This window comes from Rana temporaria, chromosome 1 (assembly GCF_905171775.1).
Source record: "Rana temporaria chromosome 1, aRanTem1.1, whole genome shotgun sequence".
Taxonomy (NCBI): domain Eukaryota; kingdom Metazoa; phylum Chordata; class Amphibia; order Anura; family Ranidae; genus Rana; species Rana temporaria.
In genome coordinates, this window is record NC_053489.1 from 316,694,472 (window position 1) to 316,714,779 (window position 20,308).

Genomic DNA, 20,308 nt, shown 5'->3' on the forward strand with positions numbered 1-20,308 from the left:
TTTTTATATAAGATTTAAATTGAGAACTTGCTTCCCATCATCCATATTTGTTATGGTAAAGTCAAAAATAAACACATTTGTTTTTCCATTTTTTTCCAAATCGAAGAAAGTATTACCTTTAGTTTCCAGTGTGACTGGGTCTGAGTATTCTCCTGCTACAGCTTTGTTACATGCTCGTACTCTAAAGTTCATATATTTAGAGTCAAACTTCAAACCTGAATGTGAACATAATAAAGAAAATGGAGGTAGAAAAATAAACAGTACAAGAAAATTCTGCTCAATTTCATCAAAGGTCGCTATGTTGAAAACAGATTATATTGTTAAACTGGCAGGAACAATTGTAGCCATGTTACATAAATTTGTGTCTATTGTTGTTTGTGAATTTCGCCATGTCTGTGAAAGACTGATAAAAAATGAATAGGAATATTAACATTTAATATACGATTAATCCAAAAAAGTGTACACTTCCCATAGGCCTGAAAATGGGGCAGGAAATACGTAAAGGACTGTCCAGGGCTTTTGTTCTCATTCTGACATTGCCCAAATAGCCCACATCACCCACTGTGCAATCTCCTTTGACTGTTAGTAATGTGGCGTTAGTTAATTTAACAGATGATCCTGAGTTGGTCTTTCTACACAATCACTTGAAATCCTTGTTCTGTGATACCATAGAGCTGCTGTACATAGGCTCCTGAAAAACATCATAGCACCCTGCCTCAGTACTTTACTCTCAAAAGTCCTCAGCACAGATGCAAGTAGTGGGTTGGATCTTGATAGGTGTTATACAAATATCAATATGCCTTGAGGGGTGAATATTAGTCTGGAGGAGTAGGAAATCCTAAGTAGGTTGCATTTGTAAGAAATAGAGAAGGTAAATGGACAGCCGCACTCTATAAAAAACCTTGATGGTTGTTTTCATTTGTAAAAAAAATAAAATAAATAAGCACTACAAATCACTGAAAAAATGGGGATTAACAGTCTACGCGTTTCACACTATTTGTTAGTGCCTAATCAAGGCTCATGCCAGGATTAAAGCCATGATTAAGCACTAGAAACGCGTAGGTTGTTAATCCCCATTTTTGCTGTGATTTGTAGTGCTTATTTTCATCTTTTTTACAAATAAAGACGACCATCAAGGTTTTTTTTAGAGTGTGGCTGTCCATTTATCTTCTCTATTACTTGCCTTTTGCATTGCCTACACCCTTGATTTCCTGAGAAGACACTGATTGCATAAGCATACCCACCTGGAGCAGTAACTCCCTTTCCCCATAGGTTGCATTTGTAGGCAGACTGCCCTGAGTAAGGCCCTCGCGTGATTCAGAACCTTCATTATTGAAAGAACTGAAATCCAATAAATTAAGAGGAGCTCCAGTCTCCTATGTAAAAATTAAAGGCCAGCAGCTACAGTTTTTGTAGCTGCTGACTTTTAACAGCCACTCACCTGTCCCATGATCCAGCGATATGCTCGGCCCAGCTGTTTTCACTGTGTCTCTCTCCCCTTTTGGATGGAGCTCTGCTTTAAAGGGTGGGCCTGGGACAATAAGGTTCGGAAGGAAAGGATTAGATGACGCTGGACATCATGCAAGTGAGGCAGGCTTTATCTCAATTGCAATCACAAAAAGATATAAAAAATAGTTGTGCACTAAGGGGCAGATTCTCGTAGAATCGCGCAAAACTGTGCGGGCGTAATGTATCTCCTTTACGTTACGCCGCAAGTTTTGCAGGCAAGTGCTTTATTCACAAAGCACTTGCCTGTAAAGTTGCGGCGGCATAGCGTAAATCACCCGGCGCAAGCCCCGCCTAACGTACTGTGCATGCGCCTTCCGAAAAAATATCACAGGGTGCATTGCTCCAAATGACGTCGCAAGGACGTTATTGGTTTCGACGTGAACGTAAATGGCGTCCAGCCCCATTCACGGACGACTTACGCAAACAACGTAAATTTTTTAATTTAAACGCGGGAACGACGGCCATACTTAACATTGATTGCGCCTCATATACCCAGGGGCAACTTTACGTCGGGACAAGCCCAACGTAAACGTCGTAACTTTACTGTGTCGGCCGCGCGTACGTTCGGGAATTCGCGTATCTAGCTAATTTGCATACTCGACGGGGAAAACGACGGAGGCGACACCTAGCGGACAAAAAAAAAATTGCATTTAAGATCCGACGGCGTAAGAGCCTTACGCCTGTCGGATCGAATGGATATCTATGTGTAACTGATTCTAAGAATCAGTCGCATAGATACGACGGCCCAGATTAGGACTTACGACGGCGTACATGGCGTTGCGCCGTCGTAAGCCCTTTGAGAATCTGGGCCTAAGTGTTTTATTTATCTACCGACTCACCAAAATAAGTAACAATATAAGAAAAAAGCACCGTACCTTCAACGCACATTAATAAAACCAAGTATGACAACATTGGCAAATATTCAAAATCACAGCCCGGGCTCACATGCACATTTCCAATCACACACTGATGTGGGAAGCGAGGGATAATAAGGACTATGGGGATGGATGGCAGTAACCCCCTATAGCAGCTAGTGCTTGTCAATATAGGAAGCTGAAATAGAAGCACTAAGCTGAAGGCTCTGGTCAGTCATAAGACAATTCTCCACTAATGTAGACAGTGTCTGGAGCAGTGACATAACGCAAAACCAGAGTAGAAGGCAGAAGTCTCATCCATCAGCTCAACAGTCTCTTAAACCATAGGTTGCATTGAGAAGTTAGCAAAAGCTGAGGCACAGCCGTTCTGCACATGTATAGTAGAAGTCAGTGCAATGCATAGTAGGTCAGCAAGCAGCAAGTCTGTAAAGCTCGGGCAGCAGGGGAGGGAGAGGCACAGAGAGCATACACAGGCAGTCCTCACTGAGTGTTTGACCTTAGTGGACAGAAGCTCCTATTATACGTAGATAATGCCGGGAGAGCCCTCCCTTAAAGCAATTTCACCAACAGTGGGGAATCCACAGGTCGCTCTAATGTGCGTCTGTCCAGTGTCTGCAGAGTCCCCCTTTGTTACTGTTGCAGTTTATTTCAATTGCTGCAGCTTATAATGCATGCTATGAAAAGCTTATAGAGTGTAAAGTCAGAGTAAGCAACTCCAGTACTGGAGAAGAGCCTGTACAACTATGTAAGACTGAAGTAAAGGCTGCAATTTGGCTTTAAAGGATAACACTAATAAAAGTACAGTTAAAGTGATATCAAACACTTTGTTTTTAAGCATTTTCAGCATCTTTTAATGTGTGCCTAGGTTTCTGTATAAGCAGAGGTCATGACCATTGCCCCTGAGGGTGCAAGTCCATGCCCCCCCCCCCCCCCCCCCCCAAACTGCTAAGTTGAAAGACAAATTAAGTCACACCTACCAGAAAGTGTATATTCTGTGCCCTTTATATCATCTACTGTTTCCCAGCATCTCTCATCTTTAACCCTTGGAAGTCCATCGTAGTTTGTTTTCCTATATTCCAGAACATAATGGTCGATTTTGTTATCTTCTTCAGGCATTTGCCATGATACTGTCACACAATTGTCAGCCACTATACAGTCTGCTGGATCAATCTCGGGTGCTTTAGGCACTAAATGATGAAAAACAGGATGTTAAGGGACATTTATGTGCACCATTGACACCTTTAGAGAACTGGATACAAGTTTATAAAATATTCAACTGCATTAGCTGGTTATAATTGCTTTTTGAAGAAGTGTTAGAACCTGGGCTGCATCACACAATGAAACATCAAGCAGCTTTGATGAAGAAACTTTAGAACTACCCAGTGGCTCTTTTCAAAAAGCTGATGGGTGGAGATGTTAATGGCACCATCTTTGCTGGTCTTTACTGCACATTGAATGGAAGGGTTTGTCATCTACTAGATTACCTTTAATCAAAAGCTGTGCCCATGGGTTTTCATCTAAATTACTTTGGGCGCTATGACATTAGAGTCCATCAACAAACCATATTGCTTCTGGTAATCAATTGGTATAACAAATAAAAAGAGTTGTTAGAAGAAACAGGTATGCATTTACAGAATTACAATCTCCAAAAGAACAGCCTGACAGCTCGGCACACACATATAAAGCAATCTTTTACAGAAATGCTGTCGGTTGGAATTTGCAGCATCTTTCATTTTTAAAGAAAAAGGACAGAGAAGGTCATCTGACTAATCCTGTATACTGTTGCAGCATTAGCATAAGCACTTCTGCAGAACATGAACAGTTCATCAGATCCAGAATACAAAAAGAGCGTAATCAATTATTTATATACTACGTGCAGATGGTTTACTTTTAATTAATGGTTTGAGAATTCCTAAACTGGAAAACATTACACTAACGGAATACGCAAAAACATTTTTAGTGCATAGTAATGCTAAAGGGTAAGGAATGACATATGCCCTTGACTGCATTATAGCAAGAAAATAGAATTAGATAAAAGCCAAATTCTCAAAAGAGCATCATTGCAGTAGTGTGGCCAAGGATATAAAAGCTGAAACTGTAGTAAGTTGTGAAAAATTGCGGTTAACTGAGACCACTTAAAAGGAATCTTATTATTTTTTAAAGGGTCACTAAAGGAAAAAAAATTTTTAGCTGAAATGACTGTTTACAGGGCATAGAGACATAATAGTTAACTGATTCCTTTTAAAAATGATTAAAAATAGATAAAAAAAACAATCATATAATGTGCCTGCAGTGTAGTTTCGTTTTTGCTGTTGTTTGCTGGTTCTCTGATGTACAGAGAGCCACTAGAGGGCAGTCAGCCAATAGAGAGCAGTGATACTTTGTCTAAAACTCCTCAGCACCAATCCAGTTTCGTTTTACACACAGTAATCACAGCTCCTTGATTAGTGACCACCGTGAGAAATCTCCCAGTACTGTGGTTATCAGGAAACAGGCAACCAGGAAGTGTCCAAAACAGAGAGGATTTACAGCAACATGAAAGCAAAAACGAACAATGAGGACATGAAACCAGTACTGCAGTAAGGTAAAGGAAGCTATTTAGCTGAAAAAAAAATTCCTTTAGTGACCCTTTAAGCCTTGTTTTAATTATTTTTTAGATCTGTCCAATAAAGTGATCAGTTCAAATAAATGTGAAGCCTTTAAAAATGCATTTCTCATCTCATACAGGACTATAATTGAAATCAGTGGATGCTGTCATGTAGCAAAAACATCTACAACATGATCTTCTTTTTAACTTACTAGAACTGGAAAGTTCAAAATCTGGTGAAGCTGCATGGTAGCCAATCATCTTCTAACATCATCTTCTAACTTCAGCTTCTTCAGTTAAGCTTTGACAATAAAACCTGCTACAGATTTTGCACTCTCTAGTTTTAATAAATCAACCCCACACTTTATTGAAAACTCGCAAAAAATATATATATAAATATATATAGACCACATTACCTGGTAAGAATTTTAAGCCCTGGATCGTTTGCCTTTCCTGAGAAAAATCCACCATTAGATATGTCATGTTGTCACTGACTTTTGGTTTCAACGATAGACGAAAAGCTGCAGCCATTGTGACCCTACAATAGAATTGTAAACTTAGAATAAGCAAAAAAAAAGGAAAAGGCAGTCTCTGCTGCTACAAAAAATAATATGCTCTTAGGTTTTGTGTTATTTTTCTCAGCTCCCAGAGTCCCCCAAAGGCACTTCGATACCAGCACAATACTGGTTTGCCTCATATTCACTAGTTAAACCGCTTTGGGAACATTCAGAGTAAGTGAAACAATAATGTGACTTATTTAGAAGAGGTTAAAATGATAATGTACTTATTTCATTCATTGGTACATATACATTGTTAGTGTCAAACTCGTATAAAGTACAGAAAACCAGAAACGGTTTTGTGATAAAAATGGGCAGAGAACAGCAAAAAAATAAAAATTATTTCACAGACAGACACCGACACAGAATAAATCCCATCCAAATATAAAAGTAGTCCAGGATGCCTATTTACATGTTTGTGTCGTGGTAACATAAACTAAAACTTGCAATGCCTGGTAACATGCAAGCCTAGGTGTTGTGAAGTGCTGTTTATTTTAAATGCCACCGTAATGCATCAACATACCCACACTGTGTAATAAAAATTGATTCTGGGGTGTTACCACACAATAATGTGTTGCATAAACACCACACATAACCTGAATGGGTCTTAAATCTTGGTACTTGGTTTCTCTGCTACACCAGATTTTCTCAAGGTTTTTAACCTTCATGTATTCTATGCATGAAGGTAAAGACGTATGTGCAGCAGCCCCGCCAGCCCCCCTAATACTTACCGGAGCTCAATCCCAATCCAGCGATGTGCCCTAGAGCCTCAGCTCTGTAGGGTCTTTTCCTCCTCGTTGGCTGAGACAGCAGCAGTAGGCACTGGCTCCTGCCACTGTCAATCACAGCAAGTGAGCCAATGAGTAGAGTGTGGGGGCAGGGCCAAGCTGCACTCTGTGTGTGAGTGGGAACAAGCTGGGCTGCTCTGTGCTAAACCACTGCACAGAGGAGGTATGACATGTTTTTGGTTTTATAGCAAATAAAAAATCTGCCTCCAATATCCTTTTAATCAAACGTGTGTTCTTAAACATAAGATACATTAAAATGTGCTATTCCTTCTAAAGTTATAACTGATAAGCCCCAAAGCTGCCTACATTTCTGTAAACAATCTTAAGAAATTCCCTATAAACTGTAATCATACACTTCTTGTAGAACAGACAGAATACAAACATAGAATACAAGGACAACGCAACAGTACAGCATCAAGAAGAAGAGAGGGGACAAAAGTCAAGACAATCAGAGGAAAGAGTCAAATATATTTGACAGAGTAAAGAGGAGATTGGTACTGTACCTATCCTTGATCTGTCTGGCAGCCTTGGTGCAAGAAGAAGAGAGAAAGCAAAGTTAGTGCCTCCATGCAGGTATAAAGGTCAGCAAACTCCATGCAGGACTTAAGGGTAAAATGAACACAACCCGCACCCATTCCTTATAGAACATACAAGTGATCATAATGTGAGTCAGGTCTTGAGGGAGAAAAGAAATACATTGGTGTTAAATGAGCTGTTAGCATTTTGGTTAATCATCAGGCATTAAAAGAAAGGAAACAATTAAACGATTACCTGTAGTGTAAAAGATCAATCAGAAAAATATCAGACTGCACTTGAAAGAGCATTTCAGCATAATACAGCTTTGAGATTTTATGCTGCCAGTACCGGCAAACATATGATATAGCATGATTGACTGCATTAAATGGTTTGCAGAAGTAGCCAAAATTCTGTTTTCCTTGTGTAAAAGTTTGGTAATATAGTATAACCCCATGGTATGCACTAAACTGCAGTTCCAAATTTAAGCATGCGTGTTGCTAAATTGAGTTTTTATTTTCTGTTTTCAAGTCCTACATTGAAAAATGTTGATCTAAACATAAACAATGTCACCAGTGTGCATTCACGTATCAAGCATCACGTTTATAATGCATAACAGTTGCTATATTTGCTAGTTACATAAGCAGGCTCTAATAAACCCCACATTTTCCCCGTATTCATTTCCCCCTGAACTAAAAACTTACCCAGTTCACATTAGATATTCTTTTTTTTACCCCTCTGATGTCATCACAGGGCTCCCAAAACTTCATTCTTTAGCAGCCAAGAGGAAAAACATTCAGGGTTCAGTCTCTAAACATTTTCTGGGCTGGCTCTTGTCAGCATTGTCAAGGGCAAGTTTGAGGGCATTGACAGGGGAGTGGAGAACTCCCCAGTAATTGCCAACACTCACTGACAACTTTTCTTCAGTTGCCACTGTATGACGAACAGCAGACAACAGATCTCTTTCGCTTTACAGAACTTAAAGAATCTGCTACTCACAATTCCTTCTGCAGCAGTATATGCAATGATCTTTGAAGATCTAAAAAAACTTGTCATGCTCCAATTTCGTATAGGTTGAATAAAAGAACAAACAGAGTCCACCATCCATGCTATACAGATCTCCGGCTATGTCTAATGTATTTTGACATTGCCACCCACTGAGCAAATTTTGACCAATTTTAGGAACACGGTCAGCTCAATTGGGGAAAAAGTTCACAGCAAGTCTGCTCAGCCCATATATCACTCGTATTGTCCTTGGCAATAAAAAGCTACAGGACACCAAACAAGAAAGCTAGCACAGCTGACAATATACACTGCACTGTCAATGTCCTGAGCTCCTGGGCAATTGAGAGCTACAGGACATTCATCTGCAAAGCCAGAACAGCTGGCAGAGGGCAAGAAGCTGTCAGGAAGTGGAGCAGTTTTTTAGTTACACAAGTCTGCACACCCTATGATTTATAGGCATGCTGCAGGTCATAACCCAGCACAGCTAGCACACAGGGCATTGGAAGACAAAGCTGGGCAGAAAGAGGCATGGTTGTGGAAAGAGATCCCATTTTGCTGACAATGACTGCTGAGAACAGTGTGCAGTGGTTTTTACCCTCATAAATATTGTTATGATGTACTCTAATGAGCTAAAAGAGTGTGCCTAACATCACCAAAATATTAAACAAAGTTTCATCTGTCTCAAAAAGCAACATATGTATCATTCCAGTATCTGGATTAATAATGGTAAAGTAATTTCTACTATAAAGCCTCATACACACGGTACGAAAATCAGAAGGGGATTGTCGTTTGACAGGCTGTTGTCCGAAGTTCTTACAGTTAGTACGCTCCTTTCAACAACTGTTTTCCAATTTTCGTCCAACAAATGTTGGACAACAGGCTTGTAAATTTTTGTCAAAGGACAGCTCCACGTCAGATTTTCAGATGGTCAGTACACAAATCCGTCACACAAAAGTCGAAAGTACAAACACGCATGCTCGAAATCAATGCCCAAACACGAAATTAGTAGGTGCTCAAAAGCTGAAATTCCTCGTAGAATGTCACTACGTTTGTGGCGCAACAATTTGTGTAATGTTAGTATGCAAGATAAGATCCTGGCACATGCTCTTTTGACAACAATCAGATGCTCAGTTGTCCAACAATCGTACCCTATGTACGAGGCTTAAGTCAATAAGTCCATAGCTGAAATGCATTTATCGCACTAGTCCATAGGGACTATACAGCTGCTGACAAGGCCTCAAACAAAAACACTGCTGGTACATTTATTTCTATAGCTGGGTCCATACTCTTTTCTGTTTGAATATGTTTATTGAGTTTTTGGATAAACAAGAGATTCATAAACAAGCTGGTTGATCGCCCACACAGGGGCTAGAAATGTGTAATAATTACCAATGATCAATATTGTTCACAATTATCCTATGACATAGTGAAAATAAGGGATGGTATCAAAAAAGGAATATTGCGTAAAATGCCATATCCCCAAAATCGTCGCCGAAAGGGAGGCTCTTCTCCAGCAACCACTCTCCATAAGAGGCAACGGCAGGGGTCCATACTCTGGATGGCTAGGGCCACCATAAGTACAGAGCAGCTACAGGGATAAACCAAGTAAGAGGACCAAACCCCCATCTGGACTTTTTACTTGCACGGAAATTTCAGAGTCAAACAAGGCACACAGTGAAGATCTCTGGTCAAGTTTATTGATATGAGAGACACCGAGGAGTTGGGGGGGGGAAGCTTTAAAGAGACGTTCACTAAAAGTGCAGTTGTCACAAAATCATCAGTCAGTATGTTTTAACTGTATGCAGTTTTAATAAAGAAGGTTGCACAATGAGTTTCTATGTTTCCCATCTTCTATCATGATCTGATGGAGTGTGGTATGCAAAGAGTTTAGCAGTTGCTATTTATTTCTGTGAAGTCAATGTTGAACAGGAGGATTATTTATTATACAATCTGTTTCGGCCATTTAACTTTTTATGAGGTCAACGCTGAAAGGTAAGTTTATCACCTTTCGGGTGTGGCTGGAGTGACGTGATTTTTTTTTCCCATTTAGAAAAGAAGAGATGAGGACATTCAACATTGACACTGGAAAAGTGGACTTTGCACATTTTTGACTATTGGCCACATAGATGTATTCACATTTTGTATGATTTGCACATAGGAGATTTTTTATTTGAATATTTATATTTGTGATATATTTCTTAGAATTGTGCACATGGGGGGGATTGCTAATGTGAAAAAATATATTTGTGGCCCCTTTTTTGAATTTTGCATGAACTTTACATGGGGAATATTTATATGTGATTTTATTTATAGCTCTGTTTGGTTTTTGTATATTTAGGATCAAAACTAACTAGTAAAATTATGTTATAGGGAGGATGCAGATAATAGAAAAATGCTGTGTTATGACTTTTAAAAAGACTGCAACATGCATGTCATTTTTTAATCATAGTTCTACTTTAAGGCATCTTGCACATGGTACTCCTGTTTGAGCATCTACTTTTTTAGACTTTTTTTTGTAAGCATTTGCACATATTTACGCGCATTTTTGCATATACGAATTTGCGTGTGCTCGCACATTTTAGGTGTAACTAACTGTCCAAAAAAAGCGGATTTTCCTATATATTTATTTTTTGAAGAATGCACAGAGCTTATTTACGCACCTGTGTGCATAGGCACATTACACTTAATGGGCCGGATTCAAAGAGATTTGCGCATTTATTACGGAGGCGCAGGGCAACGATTTTGCCCTGCGCCCCCGCAATTTTTTTGCGCTGCCCTCGATTCACGGAGCATAAGCTCCGTAAATTGCGCGGGCGCGCCGGCAAAATGCCCGGCGCAAGAGCACGCAATTTAAATGATCCCGTAGGGGGCGGGAATCATTTAAATTAGGCGCGTTCCCGCGCCGAGTGTAGAGCGCATGCTCCGTCGGGAAAGTTCCCCGACGTGCATTGCGGCAAATGACGTCGCAAGGACGTCATTTGCTTCAAAGTGAACGTGAATGGCGTCCAGCGGCATTCACGATTCACTTACGCAAACTACGGAAAATTCAAATTTCGCGACACGGGAACGACGGGTATACATAACATGGGCTGCCCCTGCTAATAGCAGGGGCAGCCTTGCGCGAAAACCGCCGTACGTAAACGACGTAAATTGCGTACGCAGGGCTCGCGCAACGTTGTGAATCGGTGTTAGTATGCAATTTGCATACTATACACTGAGCACAACGGGAACGCCACCTAGCGGCCATCGCTAGAATGCAGCCTAAGATATGCGGGCATAAGAGCCTTATGCTGCGCAGATCTTAGGCTGCAGTCGGCGTAACGAGGTTCCTGAATCAGGAGCATTCGTTACGCCGGGGCAAGTAAGCAATTGCGCTGTGTAACCTATGGTTACACAGGCGCAATTGCTTCTTGAATCTACCCCAATGAGCTGTATTTTAGCTCAGTAAAAAAAATAAAAAGCTGTACTGAGCTTTTTCAAGCTGCAGTGTGCAAGAGGCCTAAGTATTTAGCTGGATACAATTCTCCTTTCACCCAGTAGTTTCTATGAGTACACATCTTAAATCATTCCAGAACTTGCGCTGTTGCTACAAGCTTGCTTGTGTGGTGATTCTACAGTTTTTTAAAAATGAATTTTCTGTGTGACAAATAACTGAGCAAAAGTGTAAACTTCAGACCATTTACTGAAAAGCCACAGATGAAAGACAAAACAATCAATGGTCTGGATTGCCGTTTCTTATATAGTAGGAGAAATTATCTACAACAATGCTATTGAACAGTGCTCTCTATCAAGTGACTGAGTTACTGTGACACGTATTGTAAACAGGTCCTCTCACTTCTGCTTGCTTTGTGATGTCGCCATCATGCTCCAGTGCTTTTCAATGCCACTGATCTATTCACTCTCCACTCTGTGTTCTTCTACTGCATCACATTAACGGCTAGACGAATTTAAAAGCAAACAAGGCTACAATGGTACGCAGCTGTGTGTGGGATCAGAACTCACTACACTGCCAAATGTATCTTTCTACCTTTTAATGATTTATGTATTAATTGCAACTGCTTCGTTTTATAAACACTTTACCAGCAGTCATAATTAACATACTCGGGACACTTTGGAAGAGTCCCTACTGTACAAATGACGTGTTTGGGACAGGAGGATTTGATAATTGTACAATTATTTATTAATATATATATATATAGCCCCGGATTCAAAGCACTTGCGCCAACGTATCTTGAGATACGCCGCATAAGTGCAAATATGCGCCGTCGTATCTGTGCGCCTGACTCAGAAACGAAGATACGACTGAAAATAGGCTTCATCCGACCGACGTAACTTGCCTACGCCGGCGTAGAGTGGGCGCATATTTACGCTGGTCTTATTTGGCGCTTCCATTGATTTTCTATTCACATATGCAAATGAGGGAGATACGCCGATTCACGAACGTCCGTCCGACGCAGTGCGCGTAAAGTCATACGTCCGGCGCAAAGTTATGCCCCATAAAGGAGGTGTAACTCAGCAGCATCCATGCAAAGGGAACACAAGCCGACGTATTTTACGTAGTTTTCGTAGGACGTGAATATGACTAGGCGTAGGTTACGTTCACGCCGTAGGCAGTGATCCGGCGTATCTAAGGGAGTAGTTCCGACGTGATTGTGAGCATGCGCACTGGGATGCGTCCACGGGACGGCGCATGCGCCGTTCGTTATACGTATCTGTCTGGCGCTCGGCCCATCATTTGCAGGGGGTCACGCATCATTTGCATGGCTCACGCCCACTTCCACATACGCCGGCTTACGCCAAGGAAACCCAGCGCAGTTTTGGCAGCACTGGCTTTGTGAATCCAGTGCTTGCCTCTCTGAAATTGATTGTTTTGGCCAGTTTGACATTGATTTTGATCATTCAGTCATCCTGCTTACAATTAAATCAAAGAGGCACTTGTAGGTCAGACAAATATAACAACATTCATAATGAAATAACCACAAATGTCTTTTCTGTGCTCACATCATTATCAGTTTTATTCAACCCCCAATTGACATTCAATCTTAGTACAACATCCTTTTACAGTTATACCAACTTTTAAACTTGAAGCATAGCTTGACACAAGTGTCTTGCAGCGATCTACGGGTATCTTCGCCCATTCGTCATGGGCAAAAGCCTCCAGTTCAGTCACATTCTTAGGCTTGCGCACTGCAACTGCTTTCTTTAAGTCCCACCAGAGGTTCTCAATCGGATTTAAGTCTGGTGACTGCGATGGCCACTCCAAAATGTATCAGCCTTTAATCTGCAACCATGCTCTAGTGGACTTGGAGGTATGCTTGGGATCATTGTCCTGTTGAAAGGTCCAACGTCTCCCAAGCCTCAGGTTTGTGACGGACTGCATCACATTGTCATCCAATATCTCCTGGTACTGAAGAGAATTCATGGTACCTTGCACATGCTGAAGCTTCCCTGTACCTGCAGAAGCAAAACAGCCCCAAAGCATGATTGACCCCCCGCCATGCTTCACAGTAGGCAAGGTGTTCTTTTCATCATAGGCCTTGTTCTTCCTCCTCCAAACATAGTGTTGATCCATGGGCCCAAACAGTTGTAATTTTGTTTCATAAGTCCACACAACACAATCCCAAAATGTGTGTGGTTTGCCCACATGACTTTCGGCATACTGCAGTCGACTCTTATTCTTTGGAGACAGCAAGGGGGTGCGCCTGGGAGTTCTGGCATGGAGGCCTTCATTACGCAGTGTGCGCCGTATTGTCTGAGCAGAAACTTCAGTACTCACATCTGACATCTTTTCTCAGTTCCTCAGCAGTCACACGGGGACTTTTCTCCACTCTACGCTTCAGGTAGCGCACAGCAGTCAAAGTCAGCATCTTATTTTTGCCACGACCAGGTAGCGTTTCAACAGTGCCCTTTGCCTTGAATTTGCGAATGATGCTTCCTATGGTGTCTCTTGGTATGTTTAACATCTTTGCAATCTTCTTATAGCCATTGCCCTTCCTGTGAAGAGTAATCACCTCTTCTCTTGTCTTCCCGGACCATTCTCTTGACTTCACCATGTTTGTAACCACACCAGTAAATGTCTAGAAGGAGCCGAGTATCACCGTCATTTTAAAGCTGCCTAATTGGTGCTTATTAGGCTTTATTGCTGCTCCCTGACATCCACAGGTGTTTTCAATACCTGATTGAAAACACTTCAATGAACCTCTGTTCTTCAGAGTGGTAGTCTTTAAGGGGTTGAATAATTGTGTAAATGAAGAATTCACAAAAGAAACATTTACTACTGTATTACAAATCCAATTGATGTCATTTTAGTTGCATATGGTTCTTTAACCACTTCCCGACCTCCTCATGTACATATACGTCAGCAGAATGGCACGGACAGGCACATGTACGTACCTGTACGTCCTCTGCTAGACGTGGGTGGGGGGTCCGATCGGGACCCCCCCCCCCGGTACATGCGGAGGTCGGGTCCGCTCGGGGAGCGATCCGGGACGACGGCGCGGCTATTTGTTTATAGCCGCTCCGTCGCGAACGCTCCCCGGAGCTGAAGAACGGGGAGAGCCGCGTGTAAACACGGCTTCACTGTGTCGGCGCATCGATCGCGTCATTCCCTTTATAGGGAAGACACGATCGATGACGTCATTCCTACAGCCACACCCCCCTACACTAGTAAACACACACAAAGTAAACCCTAACTCCTACAGCGCCCCCTGTGGTTAACTCCCAAACTGCAACTGTCATTTTCACAATAAACAATGCAATTTAAATGCATTTTTTGCTGTGAAAATGACAATTGTCCCAAAAATGTGTCAAAATTGTCCGAAGTGTCCGCCATAATGTCGCAGTCACGAAAAAAAATCGCTGATCGCTGCCATTAGTAGTAAAAAAAATAAAAATGCAAAAAAACTATCCCCTATTTTGTAAACGCTATAAATTTTGCGCAAACCAACCGATAAACGATTATTGCGATTTTTTTTTACCAAAAATAGGTAGAAGAATACGTATCGGCCTAAACTGAGGAAAAAAAAAAAATTTTATATATGTTTTTGGGGGATATTTATTACAGCAAAAAGTAAAAAATATTGCATTTTTTTCAAAATTGTCGCTCTATTTTTGTTTATAGCGCAAAAAATAAAAACCGCAGAGGTGATCAAATACCACCAAAAGAAAGCTCTATTTGTGGGGAAAAAAGGACGCCAATTTTGTTTGGGAGCCACGTCGCACGACCGCGCAATTGTCTGTTAAAGCGACGCAGTCCCGAACTGTAAAAACCCCTTGGGTCTTTAGGCAGCAATATGGTCCGGGGCTTAAGTGGTTAAGAAGTCCTTGTAGGATTTCATTATGAATACAATTACAAATGTACACTAAATTCCCTAAAACCCTTTACAGCATTGGGGGGTTGAATAATTTTGAACAAAACTGTAGGATATGCTCTGTTAAACTGTATGTGTGCAAAATGATGTGCCCCATGCTCTTATTCTGTAGAAAAGTTGTTTATTGTATAATGGTCTGGGTCCATTTACTTATATAAAAATGATGGTCTAGATCCGGGGTCGGCAACCCGTCGATTGCGATCTAACTGTTGATCGTGGGAAGCCAACAGCAGGTAGATCACAAGCAGGGCATTGCCAATGCTTCCCCCCCAGCCTCCGCTTGTCTCTTTTTAATAGCAGAGTGGAGTGGGAGGCAAAACAGTGCTGGATAGATGGCAAGAGCTGCTTTAAAGTGGTTGTAACCCCCCCCCCCCCCCCCCAAAAAAAAACCTGTAAGACAAAGGCATAATGAGATAGTTTGCATAGCATACTAGATCATTATGAAATACTTACCTTACATTGAAGCTGTTGCAGCGGTCCCGACACACTGCTGTGACCGGCGACATGTCTCCCGAAGTTATTACCGGGTTAGCGACTCCGGCGCTGTAAGCATGTGCACAGGAGCTGCCGGTCACGGCACGCTGCTGAAGAAACGTCACGAATGAGCCGTTTCTTCTGTGTGCATGCGCCGATGACATCGGCGCAAGCATATATGGTAAATATCTCCTAAACCGTGCAGGTTTAGGAGATAGTTACAGTACCTACAGGTAAGCCTTATTATAGGTTTTCCTGTAGGTACAAGTGGTGTAACAAGGTTTACAACCACTTTACTTTGAAAGTTAACCAGCAGGTGATTGGTTGCTAGGCAGTCATAGCAACTAATCTTCAGCTTGTTAACATGAAAAGTTAACTCTGGCAGCTCCTGCTCCCGCCCTCCATCCAGCACTGTGCTGCCTCTCACTCCGCTCTGATGTACAGCTGGTGTAACGTAGGAGAGAGCTACCTGCACACGTCTGTGTGTTGTGAAGGGAGCAAAGGACACTACTGTGTGTGTGTGTGGGGGGGGGGGGGAGGGGGAATTACTGTGTAGGAGGGGGGCATGGGACACTACCATGTGTGTGTGGGGAGGGCAGAGGGCACAAAAGTGGGGGGGCAGAGTACAATACATTACGGGGGGTGATGTCAAAGTGGACTGAGGACACCACTGTGGGGGAGATAGGATACTACCGTGGTAGGGAAGTGATGTGAAGTGGGGCAGAAAACACTACTGTGACACAGTATGTGCTCTTCATGCCGTCTTTTTATTGGAAGCTTGATTTCTATTTGTTTTTTTAAAAGGCGATGCTGACACCCTCCCAATCCCCACGGGATCTTTGATTTCCTCCATGTTATCCTGATCTCAGCCTCTGAGAGGTTGCCTACCCCTGGTCTAGATTATGTGCGATTTCCAGGGACAGGTGCAAGCACATCCCTTAGCTGGGGGATATGGAAACAGCTGCAAAGTATAGTTTTATTCCAGCATCCCAACACTACGATAAACCTAGTGGATTATTTATGCATTTTATACACTATTTGATATGGAAGTTGCACGATTCACATCCACGTGTATGAAAGAGTGATTCTTGAATGCTTTGTCTTGACAAGCCAAGTTAAACAGACAAGATGCAATGTGAGATTTTAAAGGTGATGGCGCAGGCAGTTAAAACTACATTCACAGCTATTGCTCAAGAGAACAGAACATGGCTATAGGAGGAAAGAGGCAACATAAAGAGTTCTCAAAAAGGAGCCTGCTTATAGTTTTAAGTGTAAGAACATGAAAAATGGAAATTGTTAAAGTACAAGTAAATCAAATTCCATGCACCACACTACAAAGCTTTAACACGGTATAAATCAAAAGTATAGTCTTTTTTTATATATATGTATATATTATATATATTATTATGTTAAGTCACTCAGTAGCAGTTTATGTATGTTTTGAGGTGGAGAACTCAAACTTTTTGTAATGATGTGAATACTGAAAATAGATTACGTTGTCTAGCAGGAGACATAAAAGAAACACTTATATAAATGGTGTTTAGGCTTCTCTGGGAACCACCCTCCCACTGAGCATGTAGAGAGAATGGTAGAGGAAAAATGTCTTAAAGCTTTCTCATTAAAGTCACATTTCATATTCTGTACCTTGGTGAATTCCTCAGGCTCCTTTATGTCCATGGTCCGTGAAGCAAATTCTAATAGCTCCTCTGAACTCTCCAGGGCATTTGTACACTGGGACAGCTGATTCTAGAACAAAATGGAGAAAAGAAGAGGCAATGTATGTGTGAGTGTTTGAGCAAAGTTATGTGATTGAAAAAGAAATGTAACAAAAATAGCACAGCTATTCTGTCACTTGTCAAATACTTCCAGAACACAAGAACTCTACTTTGCTTTACTGTACTGGCATCTTGATTTTATACTGTCTATAGGTACAGTGGTTTAAAGTCTTAGGTACTTTTAAACTTAAAAAAAAATAAAGACTCATGCCCTGTACACGATCGGTTCGTCTGATGAAAACGGACCGATGGACCGTTTTCATCGGACGAAACGATCGTGTGTGGGCCCCATCAGTTTTTTCCCCATCGGAGAAAAAAAATAGAACCTGTTTTAAAATTTTCGTATGGTTAAAAAACCGATAGAAAAAAACGATCGTCTGTGGGGAAATCCATCGGTCAAAAATCCATGCATGCTCAGAATCAAGTCGACGCATGCTCGAAAGCATTGAACTTAATTTTTCTCAGCACGTCGTTGTGTTTTACGTCACCGCGTTGGACACGATCGGATTTTTAACCGATAGTGTGTAGGCAAGACTGATGAAAGTCAGCTTCATCGGATATCTCATGAAAAAATCCATCGGTTCGTTTTCATCAGACGAACCGATCGTGTGTACAGGGCATCAGGGTATATTTATTAATCAACCAACCAACCATCATTTCAGGAAAACCATCACCCTTTGCATGGAAAGAAAGCATATATTCTACACAGTCTCCAGGAAAACTGTCCAGAAATTCCTAGCTCACTCATGAAATGGGAATATTCACTGCTTTGCTCCTGCATGAGCTCTGCTGAAAGCTGTCACAAAGTAGTTGAGCAAATTGCCAAAGTGCAAGTTGCCAAAGATGCATAGTTTGTGAGGATGCTGGGTGTTTGAGAGCATAGTACACGTTTTCATATTAAGTAGGTAAAATGTTTATTGGATATATTCAGGGATTTCAACTGATCTCTCATTTAAACCAACAGCCGCTTTTTATTCAGAGGAGAGTATACACAGACGTTTGTACAGTGAACCACACAATTTTAAAAGGAGCACATGAATAGTAGGCTCTAATGCCGCGTACACACAGGGCCAAATCCTCAAAAGGGATACACAGGCGGAACTGCTGTTCAGCCTGCGTATCCCTGTGCCTATCTTTGGAACTGATCCTCAGAAGCAGTTTTCCAAAGATAGGCAGAAGATCTGACATCTGTAAGACACTTACACTGTCAGATCTTAGGATGCAGTACCGCATCCGCCGCTGGGGGCATTTCTCATTGAAATGCCGCTTTGCGTATGCAAATGAGGACTTACGGAGATCCACAAATCTTTTCAGCTTTGTGTTTTCTGCGTAAGTTTACGTTTGCATACGTAAAATTAGTTCTGCTTTTACAAAGTGTAAACTAGTAACACCTTGTAAAAACAGATCTTTTTTTCGATCGCCGCGTTTTTTTTTAAATTTAGAATTTTTTTTCCCGGCGCGCAACTTTTTTTTTACCCGACGCAACTTTATTGTCCTGTCGCAATCCACAAAGCCTGACGTAACGTAATTTCGCGCGCTGCCCGTCGGGAAAATGACGTCACGAGCATGCGCAGTACGGCCGGCGCGGGAGCGCGCCTCATTTAAATTGTCATCGCCCCCTGCAGAAGAGGACCGCCTTGCGCCGGAGACATTTAGGTTACACGGCCTGAAATTTCTAGGTAAGTGCTTTGTGGATCGGGCACTTAGGTAGAAATTTTAAGTCAGTGTAACTTAAATGGAAAAAGATAAGTTAGGCAGGATTTTTGAGGATTTGGCTCACAGTGTACACAACAAATGTTCGAAGGGAGCTTGTTGTCGGAAAATCAGACCATGTGTATGCTCCATCGGAGATTTGCTCTCGGAATTTCCGACAACAAATGTTTGAGAGCTGGTTCTCAATTTTTCCGACAACAAAAGTTGTGTAGCCAATTCCGACGCACAAAAATCCACGCATGCTCAGAATCAAGCAGAAGAGCCGCACTGCCTATTGAACTTAATTTTTCTCTGCTCGTGGTACGTGTTGTATGTCACCGCGTTCTTGACGTTCGGAATTTCTGACAATATTTGTGTGACTGTGTGTATGCAAGACAAGTTTGAGCCAACATCCGTCGGAAAAAAATCCACGGTTTTGTTGTCGGAATGTCCGATCGTGTGTACGCGGTATAAGAGGTGCAGATACTTTTGCAAAACTCCTAAATTGGGGGGCGCTCAAACATGTAAACAGGAACTTCAGTTCCCAAAGTTGTGCTTGGTCACACAAAATTCCAATGCTTACTTTTGGTCTGTCTTTGTGTTGGACTGCCTCACTGACCAAATAAGATGCCAAAAGGGAAAAGCCAGGAACGGAAGTCACTGTTTGCATATTAAAGATCATGTAAGCCAGCCTTTCTGAACCATTTTACCCCAGAGGAACCCCTACAATTATTTTCAAGTCTTGGGGACTCTTAACGAACCAATTTACTGGGGTTCAGTGGTAAAAATGCACCTTACATTGGTGGTCAGTACGAAAAATGCAATTAAAACAAAGGATATCTTGGACAGCCGCACTCCAAACCAATGTAGCTTTATTTTAAAATGGGAAAAAAGCACTACAAGCCACAGCAACGGAACTTAGGACAGCTGACGTGTTTCACACTACACTTAAGTGTTTACTCATAGCTGCAACCCTTACAGTGGTGCTCAGAATTTTGCTGGATTTTTCAGGTGGCATTGGTCTTGTAACTTTGCAAGCATTATCAAATGGGAGCCACAGCTCAAGGAACCCCTAGCAACCTCTGGAGAGATCCTGGTTGAAAATAGTATATGTACGCTCTAATATAAAACTTTCTGTATGTGAGAGGAAGCAAAGTGCCTGT

At 41.7% G+C, this 20,308-nt stretch overlaps 1 protein-coding gene across 9 annotated transcripts in view; it reads right to left on the reverse strand.

Annotated features, from left to right (window-relative positions):
• The window catches only part of FSD1L (fibronectin type III and SPRY domain containing 1 like), a 99,852-nt gene that overhangs the window by 42,980 nt on the left and 36,564 nt on the right, over positions 1 to 20,308 (reverse strand). For 4 of the 9 annotated variants that reach the window (XM_040359299.1, XM_040359289.1, XM_040359280.1 and 1 more), the window contains exons 4-9: positions 17,323 to 17,424; positions 6,820 to 6,842; positions 5,388 to 5,509; positions 3,362 to 3,571; positions 1,442 to 1,531; positions 117 to 215 (exon numbers count right to left, since the gene is read on the reverse strand). In XM_040359299.1, the coding sequence (XP_040215233.1) occupies positions 117 to 215; positions 1,442 to 1,531; positions 3,362 to 3,571; positions 5,388 to 5,509; positions 6,820 to 6,842; positions 17,323 to 17,424 (646 nt within the window). Of the gene's footprint in view, positions 1 to 116; positions 216 to 1,441; positions 1,532 to 3,361; positions 3,572 to 5,387; positions 5,510 to 6,819; positions 6,843 to 17,322; positions 17,425 to 20,308 lie in introns of those variants that run through there. The other 5 variants (XM_040359315.1, XM_040359306.1, XM_040359331.1 and 2 more) reach the window with 2 other exon arrangements.